Source organism: Vulpes vulpes, chromosome 16, assembly GCF_048418805.1.
Source record: "Vulpes vulpes isolate BD-2025 chromosome 16, VulVul3, whole genome shotgun sequence".
Classification (NCBI taxonomy): Eukaryota; Metazoa; Chordata; class Mammalia; order Carnivora; family Canidae; genus Vulpes; species Vulpes vulpes.
Genome location: NC_132795.1, coordinates 5,415,388 through 5,439,204, shown reverse-complemented (window position 1 = coordinate 5,439,204; position 23,817 = coordinate 5,415,388). Strand labels below are relative to the sequence as shown.

Genomic DNA, 23,817 nt, shown 5'->3' with positions numbered 1-23,817 from the left:
CTCTACACTGTCTGTCTCTTTTAAGGGGACAAATATATTCTGTGCTATTTATGAATGAGTCAGATCTCTTCTTGGCTCCTCCCTCTGTTAGCAAAGGAATCTGGCCAGTGAGTCCCTTATTCAAGCCCCAAAGGAGGCCTGGACCCCAAGGGCTCTGACTCTCAAGAGTCAGCTCCTAGAACTCCAGGGCCCCTGAATGGTTCCTGTATTTTGAGATAAGAAAGGCTCTCACGGTCATGACTGGAGTCTATGGACCAAGTGCTAAGCAGGGTTTGTTGGGGCAGAGAAAGCCCAACTTGGGGCAGAGAGACAAAGGCTGTGTGTGGATCCAGGGAACATCTGCGCTTGAGTTCTCTAAGCCCTTTTCCCCCCAAGAGTCTTCAAGAGCAGGGTTTTAAGACCTCACTGGGGCTAGGCCAGAGTGGAGGGAACTCCCTACCTCAGGGCACAGGAGTCTGTGCTCACAGAGTGGAACTGAGACATAGAAGGACAGGGAAAGGGACAGAGAATGAGATGAAGACCCAGTTAGAGCAGCAGCTTCCCTGCAGCCACCTGCCTGGTTGAGATGGAAACACTGATTCCAGCTCCAGCCCCCAGACAGGCTAAGAATATCCCAGAAAAGCAACAGCCACCACCCCCGCCCTTCTTGATCTGCTCCTACATCTGGAGTGCTATGCTGGGTGCCAGCAGGGGCAGGGAAGAGACGGAGTGGGGGCTGATGCTTGGGGTGGGTACAGAAAGGGAGGAGGGGAAAGAGGGCTAGGTGGAGGCAGGACAAGGTGACTCAGAAATACAGCTACTAGAGGAAGCTGGAAGGATGGGGCAGAGAGTTCTGTGCTCAGGAGGTAAAGTCAGGAGCCGGGGAGCTGGGGAGAGAAGATCCAGGGGTGAGGATGAGAAGGGCTGGCATTGGTAACCTGAAAGGGAGACAGACAAGGCTTTATGAAGGAAGGAATCAGAGCCCATGGCAAGGAAAAGGAGCCCCCAGCACATCATCATCCTCCTCTGACCCCTAATCCCGGGCCTCCAGCATGTGAGCATCAGTCCCTTCTCTCCCTGCCCCAGGACACTTCCTCATCTGTGCTTTCCAACCCCATTCTCTGCTCCTACTAAAGAATAAACCCCTCTTTGGCCTCCTCCGTTCAGTCCTTCTAGCAAGGGGCCTGTGGGAGTGAGAAGGATGTGAGAGTGTGGGGTCTTCCTCCTGATAACTGGCAGCACCTAACCTTTGTCAGGTTCACCTCTTCTCTCTGCCCATCCCCTTTGCCCACCCCCTACTGTTGCCTGGGGAAGGCTTCTCCTTCCACTGCCTCTTGGGGCCTTACTCCCTTCCACCCTAGCTTTCCTGGGCCAAGGTCTTCAGGAGAGGGAAGGACGCGGCTGGGCGAGTACATAGCCTCCACCTTTGCATACCTCAGGAGCTGAGACCCCGGGGAGGGGATACTGGACCAGTGACAGGGTTGGGGGCAGCAAAATCCAGGCTGTCAGATGCCCAGGCTGAGTCTCCTCCCCCCTAGCTGTTCTAAGAACCTTCCTTGTCATCAGCCTCTGTAGGGGCCCCTTGGAGACATAGGACAGACACAATGACCTTAAGTTCTGGGGCCTCCAGCCTTCATGTTTACCGGGGAGTCCCTGAATCACCCTGGCATCCTGGCCTTTGTCATTTCAGAACTTTTCAGGGGCCCCACTAAAGCCTGGGGACACCTCGGGAGATTTACATTACTGTGAGCCTGAGCACCCTCCCCTTAGTCTCCTGGGCTGAACTGCAGAAGTGCCCGCCTCTCAGATGCTGTGCGCACAAAGACTGAGCCCATCGGGCAGAAACACGGTAGGGAGAAGCAGACAGGGCTGGAGCTAGGAAATGAAACCGACTTACAGGATGGGTTTTATTTAGAGTCAGAATTGTAGAATTGGAATCGGCTCTAGGAGTCGTTTTTTAAGTCCAGTCCTCAAGATGGTATCTGAGTTCTTTAATATTCATTTTGTCCAATAATAAGAGTAAAATATATGGAATCCCTGTGTTTTAATATGAAGAGAAGGAGGCCCAGAGTTCAAATGACTGGAACTCTACCTCTTGCTTCCTAGACTATGGCCTCTCCGACAAGGAGATAAAAACAGCCAAGGGGCCGAAGAGTCTGAGGAGCACTGCCCGGAGATATTCCCTTAGAGATGGGGCTCATCTTCCCAGGGCGGGTCAGTGAAGGGCTCATGTCTACAGTGAAATTGGTGGTGATCCTCATCAGTAAGGCTGTGCTCCTCCACAGGCTAATAACTTGGTCTGCGCTTTCCAATTCTTGGTCTAGGCCCGAAGTTCTTGCCTTTAAAGAGCCTTCAGGAATAACCATTTATCTGGACAGGGCGGTGTTCTAGGTAACCTATGAAGTGATGGAGACAGATAAGGAGCCTGTTGCGGGGTCAGGGGGTGGGGGAGTGGGTTCTCAACTACAGGAGTCTCATACAGCCAGCACTGTCCCGGAGGAGCTCGCACATCCATGAGAAATGGACAGACGAGAAGTGACCTACAAATACTACAGATAAATGAATCAATCATAGAATATAGACCCTACACACAGCCCAACTAGAAGCGAGACATAAGCTCCCTCTCTCCTCCATTAACTTTTTTTTTTTTTTTTTTTTTTTTTTTTAATAACAGAAATGCTGTTGGGACACCTGGGTGGCTCAGTGGTTGAGCATCTGCCTTCTGCTCAGGGCATGGTCCCAGAGTCCTGGGATCAAGTCCTGCATCAGGCCTCCCACGGACAGCCTGCTTCTCCTTCTGCTTTGTGTCTCTGCCTCTGTGTGTCTCTTATGAATTAATAAATAAAAAACAGAAATGCTGGGTTTTCTTTTTTTTAATGGATCTGTTTTGTCTGCTTCCTTTGAAAATTCCATCCATGTTCATTTTGCACATCTTTGACTCAGGAGTCAGAGCCCGGCCCTGAAACAAGTTGTTATGTAGCAGCGGTGTTGGGGAAAGAGGTGGGAAAGACTGATATCAGCAAGAGCACTAGATCCCTTGCAGTCAGTCCAAAAAGGCTTCTCAGAGGAGGTGGATTTTCAAGAGTTTGACAGAGGCGGCAAGGTAGTGGTTTGAGAAAGAGTGCTGGCCCAGTGGTAGGAGCTCAGTGATTCAAGAGGGATAACCAAACTTCGAGGTGGAAAGGATGAGCCTGAGAAAGAGGGTCTGAGGCGGGGCAAGGTGAAGAATGAGAAGGGGAGTAAGACCTTTTAAGGCACCCATTTTGGGGACCCTCAAGCAGGGAAGAGGATTCTGGATTCTGACCCAGAGGACACCATGAGCCACAACTGAGCCTGGAGTGGGGGTACCTTGGTGGTGACATCTGTGGGTGCTGCACAGATAGATCATTCTGCATGACACCAGTAATAGGCCTTACGTCAATGAGGGACTCCCCGGAGTAGAGCTGGGAGGACCCACGTGCCTATTCAAATCCACGTGTTTCTGCTAGGGCAACTCGTCTCTGTGGGGCCTGTCCTTAACTACTGGAAGCCTACGGTTCCTTGGGTGTCAGATAAAGGCTGACTCAGAAGGCCTTGTAGGAGGAAGTGGGACCAATTACAGGAGCTGAATAGAGGGAACATTTGTGGGTTTTTTTTGTTTTTTGTTTTTTGCAACTAGGGGGAGAAGGAGAGGTGGGGGATAGGTCAGCTTGGGCTGCAGGGGAATACTGATCAGATCTCAGGGAGCAGGAGAGACCCTGCTGAGTCAGGAATGGGGGACAAGTCTGCACATGTAGCGTGGTAAAGAGAGAGGGAATCAAGACAACCAGACCACAGGCCTCCGGGAGGGTGTGAGTGAGCAGAGGCTGTGAGAGCGCTGAGAAAAGCTGGTGCCTCTGGTGGCTGAAGCTGCAGCCTAAGGGGATTCTGGAACAGGGAGAGTGGAAGGAACCACACCCACACCTATGCGTGCACACAGACCGACAGGCAGCAATCCTCCAAAGTCATTCTGGTGGTCTGTGAGGAACATGGAGGTGACCATTCTGTGGGTTTGGCTGAATTCATAGCAGAGGCTTTTCTCCCCATCATACCCACCTCCAAGGCCCACTTAAGAAGCTTGGAAGACCTCTGTGTTGGGAAGCTACAGGGAGCAGGGCTGGAGGAGGGTGGACACTGTCCTATAAGGCAGATAGAACAGTCCCAGAAGCAGCTGGGCTCAGGGCCTGCAGGTAAGGCCCAGAGCACAGAGGCCTTGTGGGTGCTGAGGGAACAGAGAAACGGGCAGGCCCTAGCCTAATAGCTTGCAGCTGGGAGTGGGGGCAGCTGGGATCGGAATGGCAGGAAGAATTTAACAATGAAAGCCCACCTTGACTGGGACCCAGGGCTGGGTTGGAGGCTGAGCCAACCCTCTTGGGCCTCCCTCCGCACAGATAACCCATTCAATTTCCAGCGCTTCCCCGGGAACCAATCATTCTCGTCACTTACCCTGAGTGTGGGACCAGGGTGTGTTGGCCGGGAAGAAGAGCACAAGAGGAGCCACCCAAGGACCCGAGCCTAGGGCCTCTCCCCGCAGCTTCAGCTGCAGAGAATCAGGCCTGCGGCAACGGCAGAGTCAAGCATATACCTGAGGGTCTTGCGGCCTCCAGAGCAAAGGCCCCCAAGGAGGGGGTTTGTGACCTGCAGGAAGGTCCGGCCCGCCAGCACCCCATCCCAGGTGGAGCAAGGATACACCTACGGCCTCCCCCACAAGCACCATGCGGGAGGCCGCAAGGGATGAAGGGAGGCGAGGAGAGCTGAGCTAATCGACCTGTGACCAGACCGGAGAAGCCCGAGCAGCTGGACCCAGCAGGTGCTGGGGCGCCCCGGGGAAGGCACTCGCTGCCCCGCGGCCCTCAACACATAATGAAAAGGGGGGCAGGCTGTTCCCACGGCTCCTCTGCTTCTCTCGCGATCCAGGACATCAAAACAAGCCGACCCAGGGCCTTAGGACTTGCGGGGTGACGGTGAGAAGGAGGGGGCCAGGCAGCCCCCTCTCCCCAGCGCTGACCCTGAGGAGGCCCTTGGAGCCAGGGCCACCTCCTCCTCCTTTCCCCTTTCTGGCGAGGGCAGAGGACCAGAGACCGAGGGTGGGGCGGGGGCGGGGCTCGAGGTTGGCGTGCGAGCTCCTATTGGCCAGGGGAGCTGCCAGTCGGGAGCGCAGCCCGGGCGAGGATTGGCTGCGTGAGGCGGGGCGCGGCGCGGCTAAAGCCGGGGCCCAAGGGGTGGGGCCGACGCTGCAGCTGGCGCAGCTCAGACTCGGAGCTACCGCCGCGGAGCAGCCCAGCCGCCGCCTTCCCCTGCCCGTTCCCGCGCCCGGGCCGGGGCTAGGCCCCCCACCGCCGGGTCTCCGGGGGCTGCAGCAGCGGCGGCGGCGACAGCGGCGCCGCCCGCGGTTCCCACCGGGGCCCGGGCGCCGGCCCCGCTCTGCAGGATGGGCACGGTGCTGTCTCTCTCCCCCGCCTCCTCGGCCAAGGGCCGGAGGCCCGGCGGGCTGCCCGAAGAGAAGAAGAAGGCGCCGCCCGTGGGGGACGAGGCGCTGGGGGGCTACGGGGCGCCGCCAGCAGGCAAGGGCGGCAAGGGCGAGAGCCGACTCAAGCGGCCGTCCGTGCTCATCTCGGCGCTTACCTGGAAGCGCCTGGTGGCCGCGTCTGCCAAGAAGAAGAAAGGCAGCAAGAAGGTGACGCCCAAGCCGGCGTCCACCGGCCCCGACCCCCTGGTCCAGCAACGCAATCGCGAGAACCTTCTCCGCAAGGGCCGGGACCCCCCCGACGGCGGCGGCGCCACCAAGCCCCTGGCGGTGCCGGTGCCCACCGTGCCCGCGGCCGCAGCCACCTGCGAGCCGCCGTCGGGGGGCAGCGCGGCCGCGCCGCCGCCGGGTTCGGGTTCGGGCGGGGGCAAGCCGCCGCCGCCGCCGCCCCCGGCCCCGCAGGCGGCCCCGCCGGTGCCCGGGGGCTCGCCGCGGCGGGTCATCGTGCAGGCGTCCACCGGCGAGCTGCTGCGCTGCCTGGGCGACTTCGTGTGCCGACGCTGCTACCGCCTCAAGGAGCTGAGCCCGGGCGAGCTGGTGGGCTGGTTCCGCGGAGTGGACCGCTCACTGCTGCTGCAGGGCTGGCAAGACCAGGCCTTCATCACGCCCGCCAACCTGGTGTTCGTGTACCTGCTGTGCCGCGAGTCGCTGCGCGGGGATGAGCTGGCGTCGGCCGCCGAGCTGCAGGCCGCCTTCCTCACCTGCCTCTACCTCGCCTACTCCTACATGGGCAACGAGATCTCCTACCCGCTCAAGCCCTTCCTCGTGGAGCCCGACAAGGAGCGCTTCTGGCAACGCTGCCTGCGCCTCATCCAGCGGCTCAGCCCGCAGATGCTGCGGCTCAACGCCGACCCCCACTTCTTCACGCAGGTCTTTCAAGACCTCAAGAACGAGGGCGAGGCCGCCGCCGGCGCCGGGGGTCCACCCAGCGGGGGCGCGCCCGCGGCCCCCGCCGCCGCCGCCTCGGCCGCCAGGGACAGCTGCGCGACCGGAGCCAAGCACTGGACTATGAACCTGGACCGCTAGGGATTCCCGAGGGCCGCGCCCGCCCCCCCACCCCAGACCCCGACACGCACTCGGAGCCCCCGGGACCATCAAGCCGCCGCCGCTGTTGCCGCCGCTCCGCGCCGTGGCCGGAGGAGGAGCCGCCCCTGTCCCGCAGGGGAAGGTGGAGGCCAGGACGCCAGAGGCCGCGGCTCTGGATTTGCTGGGCATAGGGTGGGGGTGGGGGGATGACCGCGGAAGGGGGACCCCCAGCCTCACCCTGTCTGCCTGTGCCCCCATCTCTCCAATTCTACCCGGGTCTCCTCCTTCCCTTGCGTGTGTGTCCGCAAGTCCATCTCCCTCGGTTTTGGCCATTTCCTCGCCTCCTTCCTGTATCTCCATCTTCCTCCCTGTCTGCCTTCCCATCTCCCTCTCTGCCGTTCCATTTTCCTATACCTTGGGTGTGTATTTCCATCTCCATCTTACCCCCTACCTGACTATTATTGCCCCCCCTTTCTCTTTCGGCACCTGTGTCCCCTCCTTCCCTTTCCCCTGCTCCTGGCATGTGTCACCATCTTCCCTCCTGTCTGCTTACCTCCCCACCCCCCCCCACCTATGTCAGCTTGCATTTCTTCCCCCGACTAAGCCCCCCCGCCCCCCCGCCAATCCTCCTTCCCAGACCGAAGGGAATATTAATTCTTGATTTGGACTGACTGAGGTGCGGCGAGAAACTGCAGCCCCAGGAGCCAGAAAAACCACCAGGATGGTCCTTCGCCCCACCCCCACCTCCTCTCCCTACCTTTTTCCAACGTGTTGCATGCCGGGAGTTGGGGGGGGGAGGGAGATGCCGGCTTCAGGAGGCTGAGGTTTGGGAGCCAAATCAACCTAGGAGGCCACCCCGGCGGCGGCGGAGCCTCAGCGGAAGGGCGGGAGAGACACAAACTCTTCTTACTCTGGGGGAGGGGGTGCCCCTCTTCCTTATCCTTAGGTGTTTTTGTTCCTCCCCCTTTTAATTTATTTGGTTGTTTCCAGAGGGAGGGGGGAGGGGTGGGTGTTGGGCCGGGAGCTGTCTGAGGTGCTGATTTGAGGCCGGACCGGAATCCTCCCGGGAGGGCACCAGGGACTGGGTTGGGCCTGGTGCCGTGTCCAAGGTGCCAATGATGCGGGCCGACGGCGCGGGCTGCACTGTCTGTCTGTCCGTCTGTCCCGGAGAGAACTATAAAGCGCTGGAAGCGCCTGCAGATGGTTTTGCGCCGGCCTTTCTTTGGGCCCCAGGAGGGAGGGAGTGGGATTGGGAGTGAAACTGTCACAGACAGGGCAGGAGGGCCCCCACGGGCCTAGTGGGGAAGGTGGGGTCCCTGAGAACTGCTATGCTCCCCCGCCCCCACACTGGCTTCCATCTTACAGAGAGTAAAGTAGCTAAAGATTGAGGCCTGGTGACAAAGCTGAATCCCCTCGCACACTATGCCTCCGTCTTGTCTCACCTAGCTCTTCATTAATGCCCAGGCTATTTAGGGATTAAGTGATGAGGACAGCAAAAGTTGTACCCTTTACAAAGTGGTCCATTGAAGTAAAACTAGCTAGTGGTGATCGCTGCTTTTCTCTTCCTCCTCCACCTCTCCCCACCACATATACTGTCTAGAGTCTGGTCAGGCCTGACTAAGCCTGTGCTCATCACTCTCAGGTAGGTAGGACCTGACTGTCACACTCAGCTCCACACCCCTCCTCCAGCCCACTGGGTTGTTTCAAGGCCGTTTCAGTCACACGCCCACCCAGGATAGCCTTGGGGAGTCCATCCCTGCTTAAGGCAGCCTGGAAGACAGGAGCCACTCTCTGGGGTTGAAAGAAGAGAAATAAGCTCTTTAGCCTAAGATTCCTGTCCCATTGCCTTCTTAGCCACGTGGCTAAGCGTCCCACTCAGTTTCGTTGGCCCAAGGAGGCCTGGCTCCAGTAGAGCGCTGGCGTCTCTGACCCTGGTCGTCGCCCAGACCTCGAGGATCAGGAGTCAGAACCCGGAGAGGCCCTGAAAGACCAGGCCTGGGTTCGCTGTCCGTGGTGCTGATCGGCGCGCTCGGGCGGGGGGGGGGGGGCTTGCAGGGGCAGGAGGAGCTGCAGACTCGGCTTCAACTAGATTTTCTGGATAATTTGGGAGTAGGTTGTGATCTCTTCTGATGGCGAGTTACAGGAGTCTCGCCCGAGAACCCAAGAATGCCGGCTTCCATTTGCCCTCCTAAGAGGACAGACCGTGACTCTACCCCGGCCTCGGCCCAGCGCCCTTGCACCCGGCCTGGAGCCGGAAATCCCTAGTCCAGATTTGTGAATCGAATTCCCGGGGGGAGGAGGGGGAGAGCTGGCGGAAGGGAAGGCGGGAGCAGCCGCCCATTGGCTGGAATTTGGCGCAGTCAGCGCGGTGCCGTCATCCTTCTGGGTTTGGGAGGAGGGAGGGAGGAGCACTTGGGTCACCCCGCGGCTGTCGCCATAGCAACCAGACTGAGCGGGCGGGGCCACCTTTCCACTCTCCCCACTCTAGCGGAGGAAACAATCCTTATCTGCCTTATTTGGAACTAGTTAGCAAGATTACTTAATTGGAACTTCTGCGTTAAAAGTCTGAAGTGGGAGGGAAAGAGAGACTACCGAGACCCCCAAACATCCTGCTCTTGGGGAGATCACTAGGTACTGCCTCTGAACCCATAGGCACAGCATCCTCCCTTTACTACACACACACACACACACACACACACACACACCACACACACACACACACACACACACCTCCTGGAACCTGTGGTCTGGCACTTGGAGACTTAGAATGTAAAAAAGCCTCAGCGCGTGGTGTCAAATTAAATCTCACTTTCCTTGCCTTGCCCCAAGGCATGAGACACTGCCATAATCCGATTAGGGGGTAAGCAACTGGAGGAGGATCAGCATGAATACATGGAAGAATTAGCCTCCTGGGTCAAACCTGGTCAGACTCCTGTTTTCTAAGGGAGGGGTGGTCACATGGAGAAAGGCTCAGTCTTTTGAGAAGGCAAGGTGAGAACGGAGAAAGTGCAGAGACAGAGTAAAGTGCCTTCTCCTTACTGACCAGAAGTGAACCTCAGGAAAGTGCCTCCAGGCTGAGAAGGGAAGTGGTGAAGAGGGCTCAGAGCTCTACAGAGAGCCCAGCCTGGGTGAGGAGTGGACTGAGGAAAGAATGGAGATGGAGAAGAGGAGACAGAAACCCAGCTAGAGCCATGACTCAGCACTTCCCCTGGCAAATGGGTGACTCTCCCAGGGCAGGAGCAGCAGAGAGGGGAGGGGAGCAGGAAAGCAAATGTATGGATAAACAGTGATTTGACCATTTGTTGCATGGATATACAACCAAAGGCACACATTTTAACCCAGAAAGCAGGTATATATGCATTTATACTGATGAAGGCTCCTTCAGACATAACAAGTACACATCTCCACTGCCTACTTCCGGGCCCCTCTTCCTGGAGCAGAGGACATTTTGTCCTGACAGCTATGCTTGCCTGTCCCTGGAATACCTTGGTACTTAATGGGAAAGAAGAAATGCAAAAAAAAAAAAAAAAAAAAAAAATCACAGACGTGGGGGCGGGGGTGTTGGTTGTCACGGTAACCGCTTTGCCTGCCAGACAGAGTGCCCAGCAACCAGAGCATCTGGCAATATCCAAGGGGACATCCTGTGGCCTCTACCTACAGGGACTGTGCCTCAGGCGCCCAGATGGGCATCTCTGGAAGATTTCTACAACAGAGGCTGCCACAGCAACCCTTCCAACCATGCCACCATGACCAAAGACGGCTGAGAGCCAGATATGGAGGACTGACCATCTTTACACATCCCACTTTAAGTGGTGCTCTTGATCCCTTTATACATGATAAACAACATTTGTTGTGAATGGCCTCAAGACAACAGGCATTGACACTTTAAGGACTTTCATTAAGACCATTACCTTCCTTTCAGCACGTTGCTAAACATCCTACAAGAAGGTCACCTGTACCCACACAGGCAAGGCATGTAAATGTGGGGTAGAAAATTGTTTTAGTCCAGCGATGAAAGATTAGGTACAAGATAGATAAACTGCAGGGGGTAGTCTCAGGATTCAATACATTAGTTGACCTTAATTTAATACATTGATGAGATTTGGAGTCAGTCTCTCTGTTGCACTTGCAGACTGGATGGCTAATTTTTCACTCCAGCAACCCCACCCCTATTTTTTGTTTTTTCTTTCCTCTGGTTTACGTTTAACCTCTTAGTTTCTGGATTAAAATTCCCCCAATCTAGTTTGGGCTTTCATGGGTTTTTTTCCCCTGGATTTTTGCCACTATTTCTTTAATAATTAGCTACTCCTAAGATCTCTTTCTACTTGGAGATATTGCCCACAGTAGTTACTCCCCTCTCTTGACACTCCCTTCCCCTCATTTCTTTATACCTCTTGGTCACAGTCTCCTGTAATTGATATTTAGCTTCAAGTCCATAATTCATAAAACTAGTTTCTCTGTGTGCATTTTTATATATGACCACCTAAAAGGTAGGAGGGGGTTATCATCCATTCCATTATAATTTTTCTACATTTTACTCCTTAAAAAATAATATATGTATGATCCCAGAAAAACAGAATATCAAGAAAAACATAAGAAAGAAGAGTAATGATGGAGGGTTTGCTCTACCAGATATTTAAATGTATTATAGAGCTAAGGTAGTTCAAATATATGGCACTGACATAGGAATAGATCATAAAATAGAATGGATAATCCAAAGCTAAACTCTGGCAAACATGGGAATTTAAAATATGATAAAGACACCATTTCAAATCCATTGGGAAAGATGGATTGGTCAGCATATGGTTTTGTACAAGTGGGTGGTCATTTATATGAAGAAGAAAGTCAATCCTTCCTCATTCTTTACCCCAAAATAAATTCCAGATTGTTTCTTTTCATGTAAAGAAAAAGAGCTACAAAATACTTAGAAGAGAAGACCGTTTAAAAGTACCTACTAAAAATTTAAATGCACATACCTTTCTATTCAGGAGTTCTGACTTCTAGTATCAACCCTGGAGAAACACTTGAATATGTGCACATAGAGACATGACAAAGATATTTTTATTATGTTATTGCTTGGAGATCGACAAATTAGAATCAATCTAAATATTCACCAGTATGTTAGGGGTTAAATAAACTTTGATACAGCCATATTACTGAATACTACATTATTCAGTTAAAAAGAATGGATGTACTGATGAAAGATCTACAAAACATGGAGTATCAATAACAGTTGCATAACAACATATACAGTAAAAAAAACAATATATACAGTACAATTTATGCAAAAGCAAAACAAAACTAACCTTTAATTTGTGTGTGTTTATGTGTGTGTGTGTAATAGAAGCTTGAGAAAGATATACATCACTCTTATAAATGACTTCTCGGAAGAACTGGGATTGATTTTGTCTAGAGGACATGTACCTTATCTGTGGAGTTTAATTTTTACAATAAAAATGTATTAGTATATTGTTTGCATAATTAGAAAGTAGAAGTTAATATATGGCAATGGTCAAATATTGAATAAAAATACTTAGAGAAAACAAGGATTATTTATTAGTATTGTTACTACTGCATCTTGGGTTGGGGGAGAACATTTTTTTTGGCATAGACCTTGAAGGAAAAGATTGATTCATCTGACTCCATTTCAGCTCTTGAATGTTAGAGAAATAGAAAAAAAAAACAACCATAAGTAAGATTGAAAGACAAGTGATAAGCTGATGGAATATATTTTCAGTAGAAAATTAATCGAAACTGTGAAAATGTCATTCACACCAAAAATGTAAATAATCAATGAACACTTAAAAAGAGACTTTGCAAAAAAAGAGAGAGAGAGAGAGAGAGAGAGAGAGAGAGAGACTTTGCTATTGACCAGGAAACTCAAGTAAAAATAGTAATGGGAGATTGCATGTGTTATACTGATGAGGATTTCAGAAATGGAAAATGTCAACCATGATAAAAACATGAAGAGACATGCACTTTCTTATATTGATGTATATATGCACATGCACATATTAGTTCAGTCTGTTTGGAGAGCTACTTGGCAAGGGATCAAAATGTGAAAGGCAGCATGCTCTTCGACCCTGCTTCACATTTCCAGAAATTTGCCCTAAGGAAATAAGTGGGAAAAGACCCCCCAAAAAATAAAAATAAAAATAAATTTAAAAAAAAAGACCCGACACAAGGGTGGTTACCATAACATTGTTTATCATAATAAAAAAATGGATGTAACAGTGGGAGATTAAGTAAATTGTATAGATCAATATTCACTGGGATATTATGGACCATTAAAAATGATACATCAATCTATGTTTATTGACATGAAAAATGACCATGATAAAATGAAAATATCTGGTTAAAAACAATATCATATGGTCCTATTTTGTAAGAGAGAGAGAGATATCTTTAAATAGCTGTCCTCTTCATATCATTCAGATCTTGGCTTAAATAGCCACCTCATCCTGATGAATTCATCTCAGCCTGCCCCATAGCCACCTTTCTTCACATACCCCTAACTTATTGTCTTCTTGGCATTTGTCACCCCCAATTATTTTTTGTTGTTTATTTATTTTGTATCCTCTCAATAGAAGGTCTGTCTTGTTCACTGCTGGATTCTCTGCACCTAGCATAGGGCTGGGTATGCAGTATGAGGTCAATAGGTCTACACTGAATGATCGGTGTATGTGTTGTGTGTTTATGTGCAGCAATAGACTCTTTTAAGATGTTTACTAAATAGTTGCTCTCCTTGAGTGGTGGGATTTTATTTTTTATTATTTTTATTATTTTTTAAAGATTTTATTTATTTCTTCATTAGAGACACAGAGAGAGAGGCAGAGACACAGGCAGAGGGAGAAGCAGGCTCCATGCAGGGAGCCCAACGCGGGACTCGATCCCGGGTCTCTCCAGGATCACGCCCCAGGCCAAAGGCAGGTGCCAATCCGCTGAGCCACCAGGGATCCCCGAGTGGTGGGATTTGAAATGATCAGTTTTAATCTCAGTATTTTCTTGAGTTTCCTAGTTTTTTATAATGAATATTATTACCTAAACAAGAAGGAAAATCATGATGAAAAAAAAGACACAGAGAAAGAAATGAAGAAGGAAGGACAGATGGGAGGAAGAAAGGAAGGAAGGATAAAATGAGGCTGGACAGTGTCTGGCCAACCCTGCCCTCCTTCTTTCTCACACATCTTCAAAATTTCTTCACTCCCTTTCCTCTCCTCAAACTCTTTCCAAATCCCAAGAATTTAAGAATGTCCTTTGCTGGACAAGTAAAGTTGGATAGCTATCTAGCACAGCAAACATGTGTAGGTATCCACGCAGCATGTTTGGCGCATGAACACACATACAGCATGGATACATACTCACAAGGATCCCTTAAAGACTATTTAAGAACATTCCTCTATCATTGGCATAAGTGCCATAGGAGACCATTATGCCTTATTTAAATAAAAAACCTAGGGAAAATTATCTCTTCACATGAACTTATCCATACCCTTTGTTTAAGCAGGGAGAACTAGCACAGTGCCTGGCACTTAGTTAAATGTGAAGTAGTGACAGTTTCCATGTTTGTCTTTGGTTGCCAGTAAGTATACAATTATGCTTTTATCCTTTATCTATGTTGGACTTTATTTCTGTATGTAGCGAGAAGTAGAGATATAACTATTTTTTCCCCAAAGGAATAACAAGTTGTGCTAACCTTTGAAAAGTCTTCCTTTCCCTACAGTGAATGCGATCTTTATCTTTTATGAAATCCCCACATATACATGGGTCTGTTTCAAGGCTCTACTCAGTTCCATTGGTCTACTTAACTATTTCTGTGCCAAACCACACCTTTAATAACTGGAGCTTTGTTCTTTTGCTAAAATTGCTTATTGCTATTGTGCTTATTGCTATTTGTGCTTTTGCTAAAATTGCTAAAATTGTCTACGCTATTCTTTTTTTTAAGATTTTATTTTTATTTATTTATTCATGAGAATACACAGAGAGGAGAGAGAGAGAGAGGCAGAGACACAGGCAGAAGGAGAAGCAGGCTCCATGCAGGGAGACCAATGTGGGACTCGATCCCAGGTCTCCAGGATCATGCCCTGGACCCAAGGCAGTGCTAAACTGCTGAGCCACCCAGGCGTCCCTCTCTAAGCTATTCTTAAACATAGTCCAGAAGAACTTTAGAACTAAGTCTGTCAGGGACTATATTACTTTTCTAGACCAATTTGGACAGATTTGATGTTTTGCAATATTGAGTCATTCTACCCAGGAACATGCTAAGTGTTCCATTTATTCAGGTCTTCCTTCATGTTTCTTAGTGGAGATTTGTCATGTACTTCATTTAGTTGTTCCTATGTTTTTCATTAGGTTTATCTAGGAGCATATTTTTATTGCTGTTGTAAACCTATTATTCCCAATTCTTTCCCTTAATTTTATAGAGTTGTAGAACAATAATAAGATTTTGTATGTTAATCTTGTATGTTACTGGATATACTAGCTTCATTAGTTTTAATTGTGTTCCAGTTGGTTCTGTTGGATTTTCTAGGTAGGCAGTCATACCCTCTGCAAACAAGGACATTTTAATATCTTCCTTTCCAATATTTGCATATAGCATATATCTTTTCTTGTCATATTGCATTGAATAGGACCTTTAGTAGAATGTTCAACGGTCACAGTGATGAGAAGGTTAGAAGGGTAAAACAGGGCAGCCCGGGTGGCTCAGCAGTTTAGCACTGCCTTCAGCCCAGGGCCTGATCCTGGAGACCCGGGATCGAGTCCCACATCGGGCTCCTGGCGTGGAGCCTGCTTCTCCCTCTGCCTGTGTCCCTGCCTCTCTCTCTCTCTCTCTCTCATGAATAAATAAAATCTTTTTTTAAAAAACCCTTAATCAAAATAATCATTCAAATTTCCTGTTCTGAAGCATATTGGCCTACATAGTCCTGGCCATGTGCAATTTTAGGTTAAAGGATGGAGTGGCCAAATGTTCCTTTGCGACTCCTCCCCATTTCACCCCACCCCTCCTCCCTCTTCTGCCCAAACATTTAAAGGCAGTGTGATGTGATACACAGAACAACATACCAGGAATCAGAGGTTTGAGTCCCTATTCTACCATTAACTAACTAATCGACCTAAGTTATTCAACCTCTCTGAACTTCAGTTTTCTCACCTATCAGATAGAAACAAGGATTTCAGATGTGTTGCATCTATCAAATGACTGTAACAAGAATGATAATATTACTGTTGTTGTGGTAACAACAATTACCATGGTAGTAAGCACTAGTAATAAATATTGACAGAAGGAAAAGGGACCAAAACAGAGTCCAGAATGGAGCCCACCACTGCCAAGACTAGCTCTGCTGGCCCCTGAGGCAGTAGGGAGCTCTGGAGACGGGGACCTCCCATGAGCTATCTATGGCCTCAGTGATATGTGTTTACTCCTTGCTGCAGGCAAGGGTCCAGTGGGACCCATGTGCACCTCTCTGGAATGCCAGCCAAGGGACTTGCTTCAGCTGCTGGCATGTAGACTCTTATGTCAGCCAGGCCCAGCCCAGCAGCATTCCTGAATTGAAGCTTTTGGGCCAGCAGGCCAGGTCCCTTTTGGGATTCCACACTCTAAGGATGCCCTTGCCCCAGGCTGGCTCTTGCCATCAGGGAAGAACAGCTGAACCCTGCCTCTATATTGCACTTGCTTTGTGACCAGGAGTGGGGCTAGGTGCATCTGGGGGCATCTTAGGACACTAGGCACGATACCTTCAAAATGTGAGGATATGGAATTGCATGCACACATATGTGTGCCAATACCTGTACTAACATCCATGCTTCAACATGGAGTGGAAATATGCTGAGATTTCAGCAAATCTGGGCCTTGCTATTTCCTCACTGTGGGACCTTGAGACCTCCCCGTGCCCCTGTGGTACAGGAATTTAAAAAGCTATTGTAAGTATCAGTGAGATCACGTCTATGGATGTGCTTTGTAAACTGTAAAGTACAATACATATAAGGTGGTCCTGAGTTTTGGATACATGGTCACAGATGTGGTCATTGCACAGATGTGTATGCAAGGTGTATCTAGAACTTGTCTCTCTGCCTGTGTGTCAAAGGTAGAAAACCAAGGGAAAAGGGTAAGGGTATTGGAAAGTTGATCATGAGAGAGGAGGATGAGGTCCAGAGGTTGCCATCAGACCTCAGACCCTTCCCCACTTTCCCCATTCATTTCCCCATCTAGTGTCACCTCAGATATCTCTGTACTACAGGATAAAAAAGGACAGCATTCCCTGAAGCCTCCCTGACAACTTCCTGCTGTGTTGCTAAGCAACTTGTCCTCCTATTCCAGAAAAAGGAACCTGATGCTCATGCTCAGGGTCTGGGCTTCCAGCCTCCTTTAGCTATTTCCCCCTCCCCTAGTCTCACAGAAATTTAAGGAAGGAGCTGCTCTGACTCACGGAAGGTGACTTGGGGTAGGTAGAGTTGGAGGATTAGACTGGTGGGAGATGCTTTGAGTTCACAGGACAGGTCTCTGTTCTGAGCTGGTTGATGCTGGGGGAATAATACTTAGGAAGCAGCCCTCTGCACTTTACTCTTTAGGCATATGCTCTGTCCTTGAGCAAACCAACACGGTGGGTATAATCAGCATCTCCATTCTACAGATTAGGTCACTGAGGCTCAGAGAGAGTAAGTACCCTTCTTGGTTCCAAAGAGAGTAGGCAAAAGCTGGGTTTGTATCCATGTATACTTGGGCTCCTTCTAGTCTATCATGTCATTTGAGATCAGTTCAAGTGTCACAGTTGGCCACAAGACTTCTGATAGGCATTTCTCACTCTATTTGTCTGGAACCCATGGTGAAAGCTGGATTTGGAACCTGTCCTGGGGTTGGGCTGGAGTTTGGGCACAGGTTATAGTCCTGCCACTTCCTGGGCTTCTCAGCATCTTAGAGTCTGCTCATTCTTCCACAAGAGATGATAAAGGAATAAGGGGTGGGGAAAGGAGTGAGCTGGGCTGCTAGGGTTTGAATCACATCTCTACTATTTAGCAGTACTGCAACCCCAAGCAAGATGGTTCTTGCTTAAAGAATGTTCTTTAACATTCTGTGACTTATTTTTCCTCATCTACAGAATGGGAATAATACTAGAACAACTACAGAGGGTCATAAAGATTAAATGAATATAGAGCTCTTTAAATATCACTTGGCACATAAGTGTCCAGTAAGTACTAGTCCTTCATTATTTCTAGGAGGCTTTAGTGTATAAAGCTTTTTCACATCCTTAGTGGTTAGGAGAACTCACTGCTTCTGAAATGAGACTGGGTTCAGATTCTGTTCTGCCCTTTTTTACTGTGTGGTTTCAGACTTAACCCTTCTATGCCTTAGTTTCCTCATCTATAAAGTGGAGGGAAATAATAATGTCTATTTCAGAAGATTGCTGTAAAGATTCAGTGCAGGGGATCCCTGGGTGGCTCAGTGGTTTAGTGCCTGCCTTTGGCCCAGGGCGTGATCCTGGAGTCCCAGGACCTCTGCCTGGGTCTCTGCCTCTCTGTCTCTCTCTCCGTGTCTCTAATGAATAAATAAATAAAGTCTTTAGGAAAAAAAAAGGGAAAAAAGATTCAGTGCCATCTGTATATCAGTTATGGTCATGTTATTTGCTGTAACAAGAAATCCTGCAAATTTCAAGGAATAGTCTAATGCATGTTGATGGTGACTTCTTTTCATGTGGTGTTTTAGGAACCAGAATCCATCCATACAGTATCTCTGTCTCCTCTTAGGAATAGTCCTCCTCTGAATCCAGGTGGCAGAAAGCGAATAAGAGAGTAAGGAGAGGGCACATTTCTAAATGCTCAAGCCTGCAAGCAACACACACTATCATTTCCATTCATATTCTGTTGGCAGAAACAAGTCGCATGGCTCCCACCAAAATACAAGGAGAGTTGAAAAATTAGTTCCTGGCTGGGCAATCACTTCCCAGTGATAACTCTGCTATGTAAAGTAAGGAGCATGCATCTTGGGGTGTGGGGGTTGGGGAAAGAGCTAGCTGTGTTGGCTACATTGAGAGAAATAATATTAGGATATTATTTGGGTAGTAGTAAGTGTGAGAAGTAGGTTAGGTGCTATTGCTGGTATTATTCTTTTAAATGTTTATGTATTTATTTTAGAGAGAGCAAGAGCAGGGGGAAGGGTAGAGGGAGTCCTCAAGCAGACTCCACACTGAATGCAGAGCCCAAAGTGGGGCTCGATCTCATGACCCTGAGATTGTAACCTGAGCCAAAATCGAGAGTCAGACACTTAAACGACTGAGCCACCCGGACGCTCCATATTGTTAACATTATTCTTATTTAATCTACACAATGACCATGGGAAGTAAGCATTACTGTTGTCCACATTTCAGAAGGTAAAACAAAGTCTCCAAATGGTATAGACATATTTCCAAAGTCACAAGGCTGGTAACTAGCTAAGATCCTATAATTCTAGATTCAGTATTACCCCAAGAAGAAATGGAAGATGCATTGGGTATAGGAGGCTGCTCCATGTGACAGCAGTGTGGACCCAGTCAAGAGGCCAGTTCTTGGTGAAGCTCAGCAGCTGGGTCTAAGACAAGGTCTGGACTGGCCTAGAAAAGTAGATGTGGCCACTCAAGTTCCTCCTGGGACAGATGGGAGCATCTGATTGGCATTAGAGGAGGAAGAGGCAAGTACTTGCTTTGTTTCATGTGGTTTTATTGGTCTGCTTAATAATAGAAAATACTGATAAATGTACCATGGTACTTATGTAATAATTTAATCCTTCAGCCCAATAAGGTAGATTCTGTTATTATCAAATCCATCTTGCAGATAGGGTCATTGAGGCACAAAGTAGAGCAGTAAAGTGCTTGAGGTCACACAGCTAGTAAGGGACAGAGCCAGCACCCAAGCCTGGGAAGTCCAGCCCCAAAGCCCTTGCTCCTAACCCCACCCCCATACTATGTTGCCTTCGTCCACAAAGAAAGGAAAGAAAGAAATAGCAGGCAGGATCCAGTGAAAGACTTCTCAGAAATAGAGAAAGTAACAGTCAATGGGACAGTGGGTCACTTGTCTCCTCATATGAAACCCACCGTTCCAAGACAGAGGAGAGTCAGGGAGAAATACCACTGACAAAACTGAGGTAGGAAATGCCACCAAAGTCAAGGTGCAGTCAGACCCCCCAGCCCCACCCCAGAGTACAGTGATCTACTCCAGCTTGTAGGAACACAGGTAGGAAAGTGAAGGCTTCCAAAAGACAAGGGGGTAACACTACAGTTTCTGATTTGTTCTTTATCAGATGGAGGCCTTAACCAAGGACACTCATAAGACAAGTCATCAATCTGCCCTTCATAACCAACCACCTTCTGCTATGAAAACTAGACAAGACTGTACCTGTAATGGGCACGCAGCAGGTCACAGCCACATGGAGAAAAGGCTCTCCAGGAGGGCCCAGCAGGAAGGGATCTGCTGTGATGCTGAGGATGTGAGCTGGGTGGGGGCGGGGGGGGTGCGGGCATCACAGGCTCGGCCAGCCACCTGACTTCTCTGAGCCTAAACTTCCTCATCTGAACGTGGTGGTAACCATCCCCACCTGGCAAGGCTGTGTCCCCATCAAATGAGATATCACATGAAAAGTATTAGCATAGGGCAGAGCCTGGCAGAGTCAGGTTTAATGAAAGGGTAAGGCTCATTTTTATTATCGGCAGGTCTACTTGATATGAGTTATAGACAGGTTGAGGAACAAGCTGAAATTAAATGCATTTTAAAGACAGGTTGAAAAAAGATGAAGGCCAGAAAAGTGGAAAGGTCGGAGAGAATGTACAGCGTAGAAGCCCATTTCAATGTTTATCTATGGTCACCTGAGCTACCATTTGGGCAAGTGCTCTGTAAGCCTTGGTGCCCTAGGTGGCATCATTGCCCTGTGACTGTGCAGGTATAAGGCCTTGAGGACACAGATGTCCTCGTGCCACATGCTAGTCGGGGTTCTGATTCCATCTGCAAGTGGAGCTTGGTGACATAGAACACACATTAGTGGAGGAGATACAGGTCTGTGTAATCCTGGCAAGGGATGGGATGGATCCTACAAAAAAGGTGATCAAGGGCCACTCAGGGCAATGGAGAAACCACTCACCACTGAGAAAAGGCTTAGGAGAGAAACCAGAAGACACAGGTGCTAGAACAAGCCTAAGACTTTAGCCAAGTCTCTTATCATCTTGGGCCTTGGTTTATTTATCCTTCTAGTGGGTCAAGCAATCCCTGCTCTGTCTTCCTCCCTGGCCTTAGAGGGGACCAACAGAACAATGGATGTGCAAGTGTTTTGTTTTGTTGTTGTTTTAAGATTTTATTTCTTTATTTGAGAGAGACAGCATGGGGGGTGTGGGCAGAGGGAGAGGGAGAAGCAGATGAAAGGTCACATAGCAAGTTAGTTGCCATGCTGAGACTGGAATTCCGGTTTTCTGATTCCCAATCCTGTGTCGTAGCTTTGAAACTGGCTTTGTGTGTAGGAAAAGACAGAGGGGCAGGGTGGGCTTTAAAGATACGATTTCATAGGTAAGAAGATCCTCTAATCTAATGATACCTCCCCTCCGCTGCCCAAAGGCACCTGAAATCTCGCCTTATTCATAGGACTTCAAGAGTCTCAAGGTTGGGGACACCTGGGAAGCTCAGTGGTTGAGCAGCTGCCCCGCAGGGAGCCTGCTTCTCCCTCTGCCTCTCTCTGTGTATCTCTCATGAATAAATGAACAAAATCTTTAAAAAAAGTCTCAATGTTGGAGAAGTAACCTTGTCCCCCCCCCCACTTCTGCAAACCCCCAAGGAAGGAGCTGCTGAGTATTGACAGTGGTGCTTCCTTAGATCAAAGTGACAGATCTGACTTCCTGTAGTCTCCTACCACGGGTCCCAACACTGCCCTCAATCGCACAGCCAGGTCCTCTGCCATGGGCAGCGATGTTGAGTAATCGAGGACAGCTCTTGTGTCCCTTTCCCCAGTGTGAGTTCCAGACTACCTCTCATTGCTGTGGGTTCTCCAGCCTTCTGTCTTTGCATTTCCTGAGCCCACCACTCTGTATGTTCTCCATTTGGTGTCGTCTCAGAAGTGTTCTCTAACACTGTGTCCAGTATGCTGGGGGCACCATCACTAGAGCAAGTCGTTTCCTTCATCTTTGAAGCCATAGCTCCGTCACTGCATCCTCAGAGCTCAGTGATTTTTCTGCATCCCACCCATCAGGCTCCCACTTAATATTGTGCTGAGAAGCCACTAATTTGGGACACCTGGGTGGCTCAGCGGTTGAGTATCTCCCTTTGGCTGGGGGTACGTCCTTGGGTACTGGGATCGAGTCCCACATCAGGCTCCCTGCATGGAACCTGCTTCTCCCTCTGCCTGTGTCTCTGCCTCTCTCTCTGTGTGTCTCTCATGAATAAATAATTTTTTTTTTTTAAAAAAAAGAAGCCACTAATTTATACACAGGCTTCCCTGAACCACTGCCTTGCCACGTCTCACACTCTGACCTCCTGTCCTTTCATTTAATGATTTAAGAGCAGGGCCTCACACTCCGTGCTGGAAAATTTCACCTTGTTAGATTTAGCCCTCAATTCTTAGCAGGCCAGATTTTTTTTTTTTTCAGCCCAGATCTTTTTGGATCCTGGCTCTGTCTCTCCTGTGATTCTGTTATCCCTCCCAGCTTCCTGCCCCCTGTAAGGAGGTCCTTTGTACCTCCCTCCAAACCACGAAGGCCCTCACAATGTGGGGATGATCCCCTAGAATACATGAGCCATGTATTCTAGCCTTCCACCATGTGAGGTCTATAGGGCATGGCGATATGAACATGCTCACCCCAGAACATTAGGTGACTAAAGTAGGGTACTATTAAATTCTAAAAGGCATAGTGAAAAGAAAAGAGATGATGGCAGAGAGATATGAATAGTGGTCTCTGTGTAATGGGGCTGTAGGTGGTTTTCCCCCAGCTTCGTTACACTCTTCATCCAACTCATATTTAATGAAGGCCTTATTGTGTACTTTCATTTTTTAAAAAGATTTTATTTATTTATTCATGAGAGACACAGAGAGAGAGAAGCTGAGACACAGGCAGAGGGAGAAGCAGGCCCCATGCAGGGAGCCTGTCGAGGGACTCGATCCCAGGTCTCCAGGACCACGCCCTGAGTTGAAGGTGGCGCCAAACCACTGAGCCACCAGGGCTGCCCATGTGTGTATTTTCCATTTTCTTTTTCTATTTTTAAATTATTTTTATTATTTTTTTTACTGGAGTTAAATTTGCCAATATATAGCATAACACCCAGTGCTCATCCCATCAAGTGCCCCCCTCAGTGCCCATCACCCAGTCACCTCATTCCCCCCACCTCCCTTTCCACCACCCCTTGTTCGTTTCCCAGAGTTAGGAGTTTCTCATGTTCTCTCTCCCTCTCTGATATTTCCCACTCGTTTTCTCTCCTTTCCCCTTTATTCCCTTTCACTATTTTTTTATATTCCCTAAATGAATGAGACCATATAATGTCTGTCCTTCTGTATTTTCCATTTTCTATGCTATTTCTGTGTCATTTGGAAACCCAGGAAAAAATTAAGTGAAAATAAAATGAAAAAGAATAAAGACTCTTTCCCTGGGTAGACCTTGACGACTTCATCAGCACTCTTAGGGAAAAGCATCCCACCCCTCCCTGCACTTAATTGTGCTGCCTTCCACCTGCATGTCCCCTTCTGGCCCACAGGACACAGTGGAATCTTGTCAGCCTCCTGCGGGAGCCCAGGGTGGTCTCTCCTCAACCTACAGGAACCTTGGGAAAGAAGCACCAAGACCATGGGGAAGGGGATTGCCTTGGTGTGCAGCCCAAAGTTGCAGCATTCCCTTCACACACCTGCCCAGGTGTTGGTCCATCTAGGGGAATGCATTTAAGGCAGTTTTCCTGCCAACAGCTGTTGTAAAAGGTGCCAAGAGAGCATAAAGGCCAGGGTTCCAGTGGGCACAAGATTCAGAAGGGCCTCCAGGTTGTAAGGAAAAAGGCGGGCCATTAAGCATCTGCCTTCAGCCCAGGTCATGATCCCAGGGTCCTCCCAGGGTCCCTATTTGGCCTTCTCCCTCTGCCCTTGCCCCCCATTCGTGTTTTTTCTCTCTCTCTCAAATAAAATCTTTACAAGGGGGGGGCAGCCAGAATGACCCATTTGAGCCACTTCCAGGACTTCCTGAAGGAGGCAGAGATAGAGTGCCCTTTTGCCCTCCTCCCTGAAGGCCAAAGGAAGCCTAGAAGCGTCGAGGTCCTCCCCGCCTCGGGTGGGTGAGACA

At 49.3% G+C, this 23,817-nt stretch overlaps 1 protein-coding gene across 1 annotated transcript; it reads left to right on the top strand.

Moving 5' to 3' along the window:
* The first annotated feature begins 5,240 nt into the window (after nt 1-5,240).
* Nucleotides 5,241-7,749, top strand: CDK5R2 (cyclin dependent kinase 5 regulatory subunit 2). The gene has a single exon (XM_072742446.1). The coding sequence runs from the start codon at nt 5,429-5,431 to the stop codon at nt 6,548-6,550; it is 1,122 nt and encodes a 373-aa protein (XP_072598547.1). The 5' UTR covers nt 5,241-5,428; the 3' UTR covers nt 6,551-7,749.
* The last annotated feature ends 16,068 nt before the right edge of the window (nt 7,750-23,817 follow it).

Bases quoted from the DNA above. Each gene is read 5' to 3' on its own strand.
- CDK5R2 (XM_072742446.1), top strand. From the start codon at position 5,429: ATGGGCACGGTGCTGTCTCTCTCCCCCGCCTCCTCGGCCAAGGGCCGG.